Source organism: Drosophila montana, unplaced genomic scaffold, assembly GCF_035044405.1.
Source record: "Drosophila montana isolate Dmon_TW-CO22-7 unplaced genomic scaffold, ASM3504440v1 contig_1455_1, whole genome shotgun sequence".
In the NCBI taxonomy this organism is placed as follows: Eukaryota; Metazoa; Arthropoda; class Insecta; order Diptera; family Drosophilidae; genus Drosophila; species Drosophila montana.
Genome location: NW_026996406.1, coordinates 987,309 through 1,000,054, shown reverse-complemented (window position 1 = coordinate 1,000,054; position 12,746 = coordinate 987,309). Strand labels below are relative to the sequence as shown.

At 48.4% G+C, this 12,746-nt stretch overlaps 3 protein-coding genes across 3 annotated transcripts; 1 reads left to right on the top strand and 2 right to left on the bottom strand.

Moving 5' to 3' along the window:
- Window positions 1-38: 38 nt before the first annotated feature.
- Dis3l2 (Dis3 like 3'-5' exoribonuclease 2) lies at window positions 39-6,149 on the bottom strand. The gene is made up of 4 exons (XM_064687438.1): window positions 4,334-6,149; window positions 2,181-3,591; window positions 1,648-1,767; window positions 39-1,579 (listed from the first exon to the last, which is right to left on the bottom strand). The coding sequence occupies exons 1-4, from the start codon at window positions 6,000-6,002 to the stop codon at window positions 889-891; spliced, it is 3,891 nt and encodes a 1,296-aa protein (XP_064543508.1). The 5' UTR covers window positions 6,003-6,149; the 3' UTR covers window positions 39-888.
- A 372-nt stretch (window positions 6,150-6,521) lies between these two features.
- On the top strand, window positions 6,522-11,196 carry elg1 (enhanced level of genomic instability 1). Its single transcript, XM_064685567.1, has 3 exons — window positions 6,522-7,637; window positions 7,697-10,165; window positions 10,932-11,196. The coding sequence occupies exons 1-3, from the start codon at window positions 6,955-6,957 to the stop codon at window positions 11,185-11,187; spliced, it is 3,408 nt and encodes a 1,135-aa protein (XP_064541637.1). The 5' UTR covers window positions 6,522-6,954; the 3' UTR covers window positions 11,188-11,196.
- Window positions 11,197-11,253: 57 nt separating this feature from the next.
- On the bottom strand, window positions 11,254-12,330 carry LOC135430763 (cytochrome b5 type B). Its single transcript, XM_064685556.1, has one exon. It carries the CDS (start codon window positions 11,855-11,857, stop codon window positions 11,510-11,512), a length of 348 nt encoding a protein of 115 aa, XP_064541626.1. The 5' UTR covers window positions 11,858-12,330; the 3' UTR covers window positions 11,254-11,509.
- Between the last annotated feature and the right edge of the window lie 416 nt (window positions 12,331-12,746).

Below are 12,746 nucleotides of genomic sequence, written 5' to 3'. Positions count from 1 at the left end.
ACATGGTATCGATATTAGTGATGTGATTTCGCATCGACTTATCGTTTCGAGCGTGATATTTTATTTTAATTTTTATAATATAAAAATTTAATGAAAAACTTTCTTACAGTGGTAATTTTGAACGAGTTTTCTTTGGCTTGCATAATTAATTCGTATTCAATCAAGTCTACTATTATACGCAAACGGCCTGCATTCACTGTTAGCTGAAGGAATTTGCTGTTAAATAAATTTGAATTCCTTTTATTTGCGAGCATCACTAAGTTCTTTCAATTTTCGCAAGGTGTCGCCACAATATTCATAATATCATCTAGCTGTTGTGCTGCAAATAACATGCAACACTGTGCAACGAATAACAACAACAAGTAACTTTTCGTTAAAAGTGCAACAAAAAGTGTTAGTTAACATACTCCATTAACAGCCCGGTCCGGTTCAAGATGGGGTATATTAAATGGCGTTTCTTTTTGCTTTCTTAAAATGCAAGGTCGGATTTTTTGTGCTTTGTTGGTAGTTTGTTTTTGTCAACTGTAAATTTAGACTCAAATATAAATATATTTTCAAAATTTAAATATATGGACCAAAGAAGTTGCTAATTTTTTTTTTTTTTTTTTCGATTTTTCGCTTTTTTTTTTTTTCGATATCAAATCGACATCAAAGTTGCAACTTGGTCAATTATCGATAATTCATTTAGTGCACAAGTTGCGGGCAATTTATACTCGATTCGTTGTGTTTGAAATTGAGCTGAAAACGCGCAGCAACGTAAAAAAAAGAAAATAGAAAATGCCTGCACGTGTAAATGCGGTCTTTTGTGGGCTCCTGCCCGCCTGCTGTTCATAATCGGGTGTAGTTGCTGTTTTATATTTTTGATTTTTTGTTTTGTTCTCATTGAGCTTACGAACTGCTCTTGCGCAAGGCAAACATACGCTGCTGCTGCTGTTGTTGTTGCTGTTGTTGTAGCTGATGCTGCTGCTGTCGACGCAGGCGCTGCTGTTGATCCAGTGGCTGCTGCTGTTGTTGAGCATTTTTTAAGTGTACATTTTTGGGCGATTTAGTTTTTGCTGTCGTCTGCTGCAGCTGCTGCTGTTGTTGTTGCTGCTGCTGTTTTTTGTTGTCCTTTCGCACCACTACGCCCGGATGCTCCATGCTGGGCCCCTTCTGGCGCTGATCCGCAGTCAGCAAAAATCCCGTTAACTTGCCATCCCATATAATCAGCCGTATGGGCACCACGGACAGCAACTGCAGCTTATATGGCGTCTGCTTCATGTTGCGCTCGGCGACCAGTATAAAATTGGGTGCATTGTGCGTATCGATGAGGACACGTTGCATCTTATAGTTAATGGCAATGACATGACCCGACTCCAGGGTAACCACATTCATCATGTGCTGGAAGATCTCCATGACAACGGCTCGCATGTAAATCACCTGCCGATTGCTCACATATCGCTTGAAGAACAAATTGCTGGAATCATCGCCCGCCTGTTTGGCATTATATTTACGCTCGTTGGCCACTTTGGTCAGATGATGCAGTTCATCCGGACTGCGCTCCGGTGCGGCGCAGTAGTTCAAGCCGGCGGCGAGCAGACTGCAAAAGGAAAGGCAGCAAGTGTGAGTTGGAATAGATATGTATGTATATATTGGAGTAATTCATACCGATGCACCATAACATCCGGATAACGTCGAATGGGACTGGTGAAGTGCGTATAGATGGGTATGGATAGGGCGTAATGCCAGAGATCCGACGGTTCCGTCTTGCCATCGCTGCAGAAGTAACTGTAAGCAAAGAGAGAGTAGGATAAATATAATTAACAAGTCAGAGAGCACGACCAACAGATACCCTGTACTCATCTCCCAACTGTCAAGATTTGTCTTATAATATAATGGATATGGATGCCCGAAGTGTATGTATATGCCTTAAGCTAAGGTTATAATTTACCACATGGGAGATGCTCTCAAAAACCGAAAATCTATATTTATCGATTTCGAAATAACATGGTTTATCGATCATTTAAAGTAAACTAAACTTGGTGCAATGGGATTAACTACGTTTCAAACTCAGAAAAAAAATATATAAAGTATGGATTCGGATAAGTCTCCTACTGTCCCCATATAACCATACAACCCCTTCTTGTGACCAATTTTCAGAGAGTACAGGGTATAACAAATTTAGGTATTCAACAACATACGTGGCGCGCGCCATGGGCTTCATCAGCAGCTGACTCAGGCAGGCGGACATGGCAATGGGATCGGCGGCCTCGCTGCACAACCGCTGCATGCTGGCCTGCAGGGCCTTCGAGGAGCTATAGTCCAGGTCGAAGCCCTGGGAGAGCAGCTTCTCACGCAACGATTTCAGGGATTTGGTCAGCGGCGGCGGATGATTGCGCAGCACAGCAATTTTGGGAAAGGCATCGTGTATGAACTTTGCCACCGCTTGATTGGCCAGCAGCATGAACTCCTCAATCATGTGATTCGCCTCGCGTTGCTTCTCCACCTCAAAGCCCATTGGCTCGCCGGTCAGCGGATCGAGGCTGAAGCGCACCTTGGCATTGTTAATGGTCAGGGCGCCATTGTCGAAACGTTTGCCGCGCATGTTGCACGCAATGCCATGCAGCCAGTTGACACGCTTCGTGATATCGTTGACCGTGAATCCGTTCAGGATGTTGGGAAAGTCGACGTCGGTAAAACGCTCGCGCGGATTGTCAATTATCTTCTGGGCATGCTCGTAGGCAAACTGTGTGCACGAATTCATGATGGAGCGCGTAAATTGGGGCTTGTCCAGCTGATTGCCATCGCCGTCCATACGCCAGAAAACGGAGAACGAAAACTTATCCTCTCCCGGCAGCAGTGAGCACCGGAAGCAGAGCGTCTGCGGCAGCATGTGAATCACTTCGTTGGCCAAATAAATTGATGTCGAGCGCTCCTTAACAATGTTGTCCAGCTCGCTGTTCTCCAGCAAATAGTGCGACACATCCGAGATGTGCACACCGACCTCGAACACATTCTCGCCCAGCTGCTCAATGGAGAGCGCATCGTCCAGATCGCGCGCCGTCAGGGGATCAATCGTGAAGATACAGCTCTTGCGCATATCCCGACGATTCACCAGATCCTTGGCAGTTACAGGCGGCGCTGATTGTGCGTACATCTCGTTGAAGCGCTCCTCGAAGGGCACCACATCCCGCAGACTGTTATGGAAGAGTATGGCCTTCAGTTCATCATCCAGATTGCCCACACGGCCAACGGGCTGCACCAGCTCCGCAATGCAATGGCCATTGCAATCCGTTTCGAGTATGTGCGCCAGATAGAGCAGACCGCACACCTCGTCCGGCTGCTTGTTGCCGATGTGTACCGCGCAGCTGGACTGCGGTATGTACACCATGGGCATGCGTAAATCGAATGGTCGAAATTTGTAAAAGAGCTCCTCGTCGCAGAGCTTGGTGGGATTCGTAAATGATATGTTGCCCACAATTTGTCGCAGTTCCGTTTGCTTCACAATGGCAATGACAAACGCTTTGGGGCAGTTGTCCGAGGCTATCACGGCCACATTGTCATCATCCGAGTCCTGCGATTCTGTCTCCTCCGAGAGCTCCTCATCCTCACCTGTAACGGGAATAGTATTAGCAGCTATCTAAGATGAGATGTTTTTTCCTAGCTGATGGTTGACTGATTGGTTATCTGATTGATTGGTTATCTGATTGACTGATTGATAAGGGATGATTGAGGGATAGACTTACTGATTGACTGACGGTTTGACTGACTGATGACTGATTGAATCACTAGATGGCATATTAATTTACTGACTCATAGCTAACTGATGATTGGAATGAAATATATGATTGAAAGACTGATTGTCTGACTGAAAGTGAATGGTTACTGACTGACTGATTGATTGGTTAACTGATTAAATGACGTGATTGACTGCCTGGATGGTTTATTGATTGACTGACTGACAGCTGCCTGGATGGCTTATTGATTGAGTGAGTGACTGACTCCCGACTGATTGATAAATTGATTGACTGATTGGCTTACTGCTCGACTGATTGAATGACTGGATGGCTTATTGACTGACTGACTGATTGATTGAATGACTGGATGGCTTGGTGATTGACTGACTGCTGTTAGGAATGAAATATACGAGCCAAGATCTGATTGACTGACTGATTAATGCATATTTTTCGAAAACGACCTTTCTAAAAATTCACTTGAGACACTTCACTACGCTCTCGAATTGTAGTATTTTAACCCAAGTTCAAAAAGTGGGATGAAATCTAATTGTAAGATTGATTGAGAAACACATTGGCCGGGCAAAGACGGTTAAAACGTGCCAGATCCCTTGACTTACCCAGAGAGAGTGAGGCCTTGCCGCCAATAATGCCGCCGGCTGCGGAATCCATTGCCTTGGTAACGACGGCGCCCACATTCAAGACAAAGGCGCGCACGGTGTCGCCCTCGAAAGCGTAACGTCGTGCCACTGGCAACAGAACGATGCCATCTCGCTCCAGTGCCTCGCGATCCGCGGACATGGTGATAAAGGCCTGGCGATTGTTCTTGCGATTCACGCGTATCTCCTCCTCGACAATGCGTCCGTAACCAGCCTGTACCAGGCGCCTGGCGTGCGACTCCAAGTCCCCAAAATCGCCCTTGAAGTTCAGATCCGCTGGCACCAGTTGCTCGGCGCCTACATGCTGCTGGACAATCTTGTTGATATATTGACGCATTGCCTCCAGCTCGGTCTTCAGGGAACGGGGCGTGTTCTTGTCGTTGCGCTTCTTGCGGTTGCGATTACGCCTGCGCGGCGATTGCCCGCCAGAGCTCTCCTGCTGCTGCTGCTGCAGTGTGGTTGCTGTGGCTGCACTGCTGCTGCTGGTGCTGGTGCTGGACAGATCGGAGTCGCGGCGTGTGCGCAGAATCTCGCCGACACGCTTTTGCGTCATGGGCTGGCCCTGAGCCGGCGGCTGTTGTGGCTGGGCCTGTCTGGGAGCGCGCATTATGCCGGAGAGTGTAGGCGGCAGCTGCTGCTGCTGCTGCGGGTGACCCGACGGATCCATGCCGCCATCAATGCGGCCGTGCTGCGGCACCGGCGGCATGCCGGACGCGGTGGTAAGCGCTCGCAGTGCAGGATTTACATAAGGTCTTGGCGGCCTGCAGACATTGGCCAGATTCAGCCACTCCAACTGGCCAAGCACCTCGCTCTGCTTGATGAGCTGCTGGGCATAGGCTCGCACATCCGGGTTGACAGTTATCAGCTTATAGACCAGATCCTTGAGGGCATCCACCTCGCCGTTAAGGGTTTGCCGTGACTTCCGTTTCTTCTTCAGCTCCTGCTGCGGCGGCTGCTGCTGTTGCTGCTGCTGCTGTTGTTGTTGCAGCTGCTGTTGCTGCAGATGCTGCTGCTGTTGCAGCTGCTGTTGTTGCATATGCTGCTGTTGCTGCAGATGCTGCTGCTGCTGCAGATGCGGCTGCTGCTGTTGAGGCGGCGCCGCGGCAGCTGTTGTTGCATTCAGCTGGGCGGCAAACTGCAGCTGCATGTGAACCGGCATAAAAGATTGCATGGGGTATGGATATGATGCCATGGGCATCGGCATGGATAAAGCGGCGGCAGGCAAATGGTGCTGCTGCTGCTGCTGATGTTGCTGCTGACGATGTTGGACAGTGGCGCTGACCGTGGCAGTGGCGGTGGCAGATGCTGTGGCAGCAGCATTTAGCACTGGCATTGAACGCTGCTGCGGCAGCGACTGCAACTGCAACTGCGACTGCGAGACATAGTTGCGCATAAATTGATTGGCCTTCTGCTCGATGATGGGATAGTCCGTGGTTGACGGCAATTTGCCCGACATCTCCTTTTGCGTTTGCTGCAGGCGCGTCGCCAGACGCTGCGAACGTTGGCGCAATAGCTCAATGGCATTGGGATAATCCGTTTCAGTATCATGTGGCATTTTGCGTATCGATGGTTGCAGCGGTGGACCCGTTACAGCACTTTCTAAGCTCCCTACGCTCGACGTTTTTGACATGTTTAAAACAGTTATTGTTGCTGCACCAAAACGGTTTTGTTAAAAAATACTTGTTTTTGTTTATCTTGCAGCGTATTTCATATGCTATGACAACAAACACATTCGATTGAGTAAAGTGGCCCGCCCACCGCATAGGGTGGCGCACGTGCTTTGCTCACTTTGCACAAAACGTCACAAATCTACAACTGTATATGGAAATAAGCTTCTAAGCAAACAATAACTGACAGTAAATTCCAAATGAGTGTTAATTGAGGTTTAGCATGGTTTGGAACAAGTAATGAAAATTTCGGACAAAATATGATGCAACATGTTATATTCTTTATTATTGTTTAACATTGACAATAAGTACAAAATATTTTATTGCATTTATGACGTCACGAGTTAACTCTCAGATCGGGCGTTAAGTGTGCGAAAACAGACAATCGCACTAAATATTGCGATGCTTATCGAATAACTAAGCACATGCGCTGGACTTATCGATATGCGTCATCGCAAGGCAATCATGTGTCAGTAGTGTTGTAAAACCTTCGCGCCATTTTTCTCGTATCTTTCACCTCTTGCGTTTTCCGTAGAAATTTGTTAATTTCTTTGTTTTCGAAATGGTTTTTTAATCTTTAACGAACGGAGAAATAAACAAACAGTGGTAAAGCGTGGCAGAATGCTTGCGTGAGCGCGTGCTCTTGTTTTGTGTGTGTGCTGCATATGTATGTGTGTGCGTGTGCAAGTATAAGAAAAGTCCAACCAAGGTACACAATTTATTGTTTATTTATGTATGTAGCTTGCTTCGCCCAGTTTGTTGCAATTTTATAAGTTTGGCTTTGTATTTGAATTGCTTGCTAATTGTACACGAACACACACAGAGTACCATCTACACACACATACACACACCACACTGACACACATACAGACCTTAAACTATGTACGAATGTAAAAAAAGAGAAGCGCCACAAAAATGACTGATGTAAATTGTTTTACAAGTGAGCATACAACAACAACAACAGCAATAGCAACTTTAACCACGCCCACAAAAAATGTGCTGGACCAATCGCCCACATCGCCGTTTATACTAAGAGCACCGCCCAGCGCCAAATCCAAATTAATTTTACAGAACATGGAGGAAGTGCTAAATACGGTAAAGCAAAAGCATCGCGAGAAGCACAAGCGAAAGCGCGAGGAGAAACGACGCGCTGCAATGCTGGCGGAAGCGGATACGGAACAAACAACAACAACAACCAACGGCCGCCACGTGCTGCGCGAGAAAACGTCGCGGGAGAATGGCATTGGCCACACCAAGCGCAAATCCCATGCAAGTCCCCTAAAGAGCAGCACTCCCCACGCCACAGAGCAGCAGTCATCCATTATGAAGCACTTTGCCAAGGCTGCAGCGCCAGCAAAATCAGCCACCAATGTGTTCGAGCTAATGATGAATGCGCGCAATCGTTCCATGGGCACCAATGCCAATGGCCAGGCAGCAGGGGAGCCTACCGAAGCGGAGGACACAACCACGCCGCCTCAGAGCAAACGCAAGCAGCTGCTGCAGGAGTGGAATGAACGCAAGGGCGGCGCCAAGCGTCGCCTGGCCGAGGAGGCACGTGAAGAGTACATTGAGCATCAAATGGAGCAGCGCGCCAAGCGGTAAGCTATCCTTAGGTCTTTAGCTTGAATCCATCGTTTAGCCCTTGTCTCAATTACAGCTTAAAGAAAATGCTGACGCAGCCGGCGGCACCGACTGAGCCGAAGGAGTCGAATGGCCAGGAAGCGCAGCCTGTCAAACGGTTGCGTGGACGTCCACGCACGCGGCGACCCAGTGCGGATGTGGTTGCGCAGCTGCCGGTTAGTCCTCCCAGCGTCGATACGGAGACTGTGCAGCTGCTGGCCAAGCTCTGCTCGCCCACCAAGAAGCGCGACAGTCTGCTGGGCTATTTTGCCAAGCTGGAGTCGCCACAAAATGCAGCCGAAGCCGCAAAGCAGGAAGTGGAAACGCTGGAGACGCCCAAGCGGCGGCCGCGTGCCAAGAAATCCATGTCCAATACGCCAGCAAACGTAGCAGAAACGATGTCAACAACTCCTTCGGGTCGACCGCGACGCTCGTGTGCGACAAAAGCGCGCTACGACTATGACCTGGAGCCGAGTCCCACCAAGGCGAAGCAAGCGACGGCTGCAGCTGATGAATCCATAGAGATAATTGATTTGGACACGAGCAATCCGGCGGCAACGCCCAAGAAGCTGGCGCCTCTGTTCGTGCGGCAACTGCCCAAGCCCAGTCCAGATCCGACAGTGTTGCGTGCACGCCAGGAATTCCTGCACTCCGGCGTACCAGAGAAGCTCAAGCAGGAGCAGCAGCGCCAGCGTTGCTATGAGCAATACTATGAGGAGAGCTACGAGCTGTTTCCGCGCATAGCACACGTGGGCGGCACGCGTCTGGAGGCGAGCCTCAGCGCGCCTCTGCAGCTGCGGGAGGAGAAGCAGCAGCAGCGGCAAGCGGCAATAGTACGTAAAACCAGCACGGGCAGCATAACCAGCTGCACTGCAGCGGATTTTGTGCCGAACAAGACGAAGAAGAGCGTGTCTAGTTGGACGCCGCTGCCGCAGCTGGACAATAAGCGCACGCTGGTCAAGAACTGGAAGAGCACCTTCGAACGGTTTCCCACCTTCAAGTGCTACAATCAAATGCGGGAAAAGTACAGACATTTCAGCGCCATAGACGCGGCGCAGGACACACAGCCCATGGGTGAATCTTTTGTGATGACACGGCGCACACGACGCTCGCTCGAACAGCAGCAGGAGCAGCAGCGTGAGCAGGCCGAGGAGCACTTCCGGCCACCGGCATTGGCGCCGAATGGCGAGCTGCTCTTCACGGAGAAGTACAAGCCGCTGCTGTTCGAGCAGGTGCTGGTCAATCTGACGCCCGTGCAAGAGCTGCGCGACTTTCTGGCCAATTGGCATGGTGCAGGCGCTGGCCAGCGCAACTCGCAAACGCTCGACGACAGCTCCTCCATGGACTTTGGCAACGATTCCAGCTCAATGGGCGCCAGCTGCAATACGATGGTGCTCCTGGGTCCCTGTTCCAGCGGCAAAACGAATGCCGTCTTCGCGTTGGCCAACGACATGAACTTCAATGTGCTGGAGATAAATGCGGGCATGCGACGGACGGGCAAAAAGTTGATACAGGAGCTGCAGGAGGCCACGCAGTCGCATCAGATACGCAAGGAGGCCAAGGCGGGCGGACAGCTGCTCCAAAAGCTGCAAATGAACGGCCTGAAAGCGAAGCGCAGCCAGGGCGACGACGATGTGCGCAAATCTCTCATATTGATCGAGGATGCGGACATTGTTTTCGATAATATCGATGCTGGCTTCACGGACGCCATCTACACGCTTGCCGCCAGCTCCAAGCGACCCGTCATCATTGTCGCCACCGATCCCAACTGCGCGCATTTGCAGCGTTTAATGCAACAGAATACGATTAAATTTCAGGCGCCGAATGCACTGAATATCTCACGTTTTCTGGCCGTGCTGTCGCTCATGGAGAACTGTCCCATTGAGCTGGACGAACTGATATCCCTCTATCTGTACAATCATCAGAATCTGCGCAAGACCCTCATGGAGCTGCAGTTCTTCATACAGAGCGGCGGCGATGGACAGCGTAGCCGCAGCAGCAGCTCCCAGCCCCCAGCTGCAAGCACCACCTCGCCCAGCAGGTCGCCGCGCCTGTCCACGCTGGCTGGCGTCCACATACATCAGCAGCTCTTCGAGTTCTATACAACGGCACAGAATGTGCGTCATTTTGTGCCGTTTCCCGTTGATTTTCGCCTGCTGCGCCTCAATCTGAACGAGCTGCTGCGCCATTCGACGCTGCTGCAGTCGCAGTCGCCGGGTGCGTCCGTGTCCAGGCGCAGCGCGAAACGCAAGTCGTGTTCACCAAAGAAGGCGTGGCTCAGCACAGCCACGCACACAAAGAGCGAACCGCTGCAAACGCTGGCCACCTTCTATGAGCATCTGTCGACGGCCTCTCTGCTCGATGCCGCGGGCCTGGAGCAGGCCAATGATCGACTGCAGCCACACGTGGCGGAGCAGCTGGCGCACACGTTGGTCGAGTGTGCGGTCAGCACGTGTCTGGCATCCAAAAACTATGCCTACAATCTGTTTGACAAGCCGAAGCAGCGGTGAGTACCGAGCAAATCCCTAATTACACTATGCTACACAGCTGGGATAAAATTGCTTGCTGCGAATGTATGTAAGCAGGCTGAAGGAGGCAGCTCCGACCTGATCTTGATTTAAAGTATATAATTATATATATACTCTCTTATACCTTCGCCGAACCCATATAGTACATATATATTCTTGAGCATGCTCGATCTAATCATGTCCGTCTGCTTAAATGCGTCGATCTACAAGAGCTAGAGAGAATATAGATAATAAACTTTTTTATGCCTTAATCAAAACTTTATGAGTCCAAGACCTACCAAGCTTGGTTTTTAGCTGCTCGCAAAGTATATATCAATTAAAAATAATTCACTTCTTGGATACCTCGCCCGTTCCACTCATAATTGTTTTAACAAAACATTTTTAAAGCTAGAACCTTGGGCTTTGGTATATAAAAACTTTTATATGCCTTATAAAAGCCCTGAAGATCTGATAAAGATCGGACTGTAAACGCCGAATTTACAACGCGCGAGTGTTGGAATAAGGAAGAGGCAGCTAATCTTTTTTTTTTATTAATTTGCTAAAAAGTTAACATTTTTGTTACTAAAAAAATTTCCCATGCCCCTCTTCAACCACAATTCAAAAGTGAAAAGTGTATGTGACATATTTTTTTTTTTATATTATTTTCTACTTTTGGAGGCCCCAAAATCTACCCAAAACAAAGTAAGGTTGCAGTCTGAACGCATTTCGATCATTTTATTTAAATAAATTCTCATGCCTTTTCAGTCTTAATCTGGTGGATCAATTGGGGAGCAGTTGTCGGAGCAGCTGTGCCCGCGCCCTGGACTATGAGCCGGCCATGCGGGCGATTTGTCGCAGCGAGAAGCAGCGCGCCGGATTGGAGCGTCGATCGAGTCGTTTCTATCACTATTTGCGGAATCATGCGGTGAACGGTGTGACCAGCTTTTCGACGGATCTATATGAGGCCGCCTGCCAGGTGCTGCAGGAGGAGGAGCAGCCGCCCCAAGATGTAGTCGAATAATAGTGCAAATTCTATAATGGGAGGCGAGAATTGGAGTTCATTCGGTGACACGCCCCTGCGCCCGCCCCCCACAGCAAAAAGTGGCAAAATGGAAAATTTATTCACATTGCGTTACGCAACAAAACGTTGATCTTCTTCTTATTCTAGACGATATTAGTTAATGACTATATGGGCGCCGCGAAAAGTGGCTGCGCCTTTGCTTCAGTTCTAGACAACTACAATAATTATACACTAAACGACCTGAGCTATGTTAATAAACAAAACGAAAACAACAACAAATTAACACAATAGGAAGGAAAACGGATGCCCTTGGAAACTGCGCTCAGCAGCAGCACAGGAAACCGCTCGATTTCTCCGCCTGCTGCGGCTGCTTTGTCTGTCCCAGCTCTGCGGATTTGTTGGCCGTCTGCGGCTTTGGCTGTGCATCGATGGCAACTTCGCCGATTTTGTACTGTTTCAGCTGCTGGACCGCGTCCGGCGAGTGTCCGGCATTGTTGAACGCCTTGGTCGCATCCTTGCCGGCCACCTCCAGTATGAGCTCCGGGCCGCCGGGATGATCCTTAGTAAATTTGGTCACATCGTACACGTTGCCTTTGTAGATCATCCAAACGGGCTGGCCGTTTTTGCCATTGCGTTCCGCAACCTCCGATTTCTGATAGATCTGTGACATGTTCGCTTCGATTTATGGATGCTTCGTACGACTGGAGTACTATCTATATTTTTTTGTGTTGCGATAAGCGTTTGTCTGTTTTTAATTGCCAAATGGGTTATTTATGTTCGATGATGACAAACTGCCGAAAAAGCCGGGGGTGAACTAGTCCTCGATGTGTTACTCCATGTACTTCGCTCAGACAAATGAGTATCGCTTAGTGTATTTATTATATTTATGAATGTATTTATGAGCCCGAAGGGGCAAACGTTTATGGCGGGAGTAGCCCCGTGCGAAACGATAAGAAATACGTGAGTATTTCATGTCGGCCAGACCTAATACCAATTTTGCGTGTCACAACTTGAGCAATATCGAGTGCTTTATGAGTTGCCACAATTCATTAATACGATTCTAAGCAAACGGAAATAGTATAAAGCGAGCATGTTTAACAGTCTTAGATCCCAGCGATCGCTCATATCTATCTATATATATATATGGTATATATGCTTTCACTGCTTGGCAAATGCTGAGCAGATTAGATGACGATGATGACTGGTTAAATTTTGTACGCATTTGATAAGATTTAAACAAAATAGATTAATGCCAAATTTTCGATCATTTTTGTATGTTTGTCTATCTTATCTTTTGCTTAAAGTGCTTGAGAATTACAAACAAATCAGGTTACTGCTTGGCGCTTTGTTTAATTTAAGAAAATGTCTTACAATGTTGCATTTGCTCAGCAAATATAGCTTAAACTGAGAGATCTATAAAGCAATCGTTGCTTAAACTGCTTGAGAATTACAAGCATAACAAAAGCAATTGTCTGCGGATTATAAGTTATTGTTCTTGTGGTTTATTGATATTATTTATTAATATTAACAAGCTGTATACAATATCATATTGATTTGTT

Coding starts and splice junctions, on each gene's coding strand:
- Dis3l2 (XM_064687438.1), bottom strand. CDS start 6,002: ATGTCAAAAACGTCGAGCGTAGGGAGCTTAGAAAGTGCTGTAACGGGT. Junction 3,592..4,333: donor CAAGGCCTCACTCTCTCTGG/GTAAGTCAAGGG, acceptor TTCCCGTTACAG/GTGAGGATGAGGAGCTCTCG. Junction 1,580..1,647: donor CCGGATGTTATGGTGCATCG/GTATGAATTACT, acceptor TTCCTTTTGCAG/TCTGCTCGCCGCCGGCTTGA.
- elg1 (XM_064685567.1), top strand. CDS start 6,955: ATGACTGATGTAAATTGTTTTACAAGTGAGCATACAACAACAACAACA. Junction 7,638..7,696: donor ATGGAGCAGCGCGCCAAGCG/GTAAGCTATCCT, acceptor TCTCAATTACAG/CTTAAAGAAAATGCTGACGC. Junction 10,166..10,931: donor TTTGACAAGCCGAAGCAGCG/GTGAGTACCGAG, acceptor ATGCCTTTTCAG/TCTTAATCTGGTGGATCAAT.
- LOC135430763 (XM_064685556.1), bottom strand. CDS start 11,857: ATGTCACAGATCTATCAGAAATCGGAGGTTGCGGAACGCAATGGCAAA.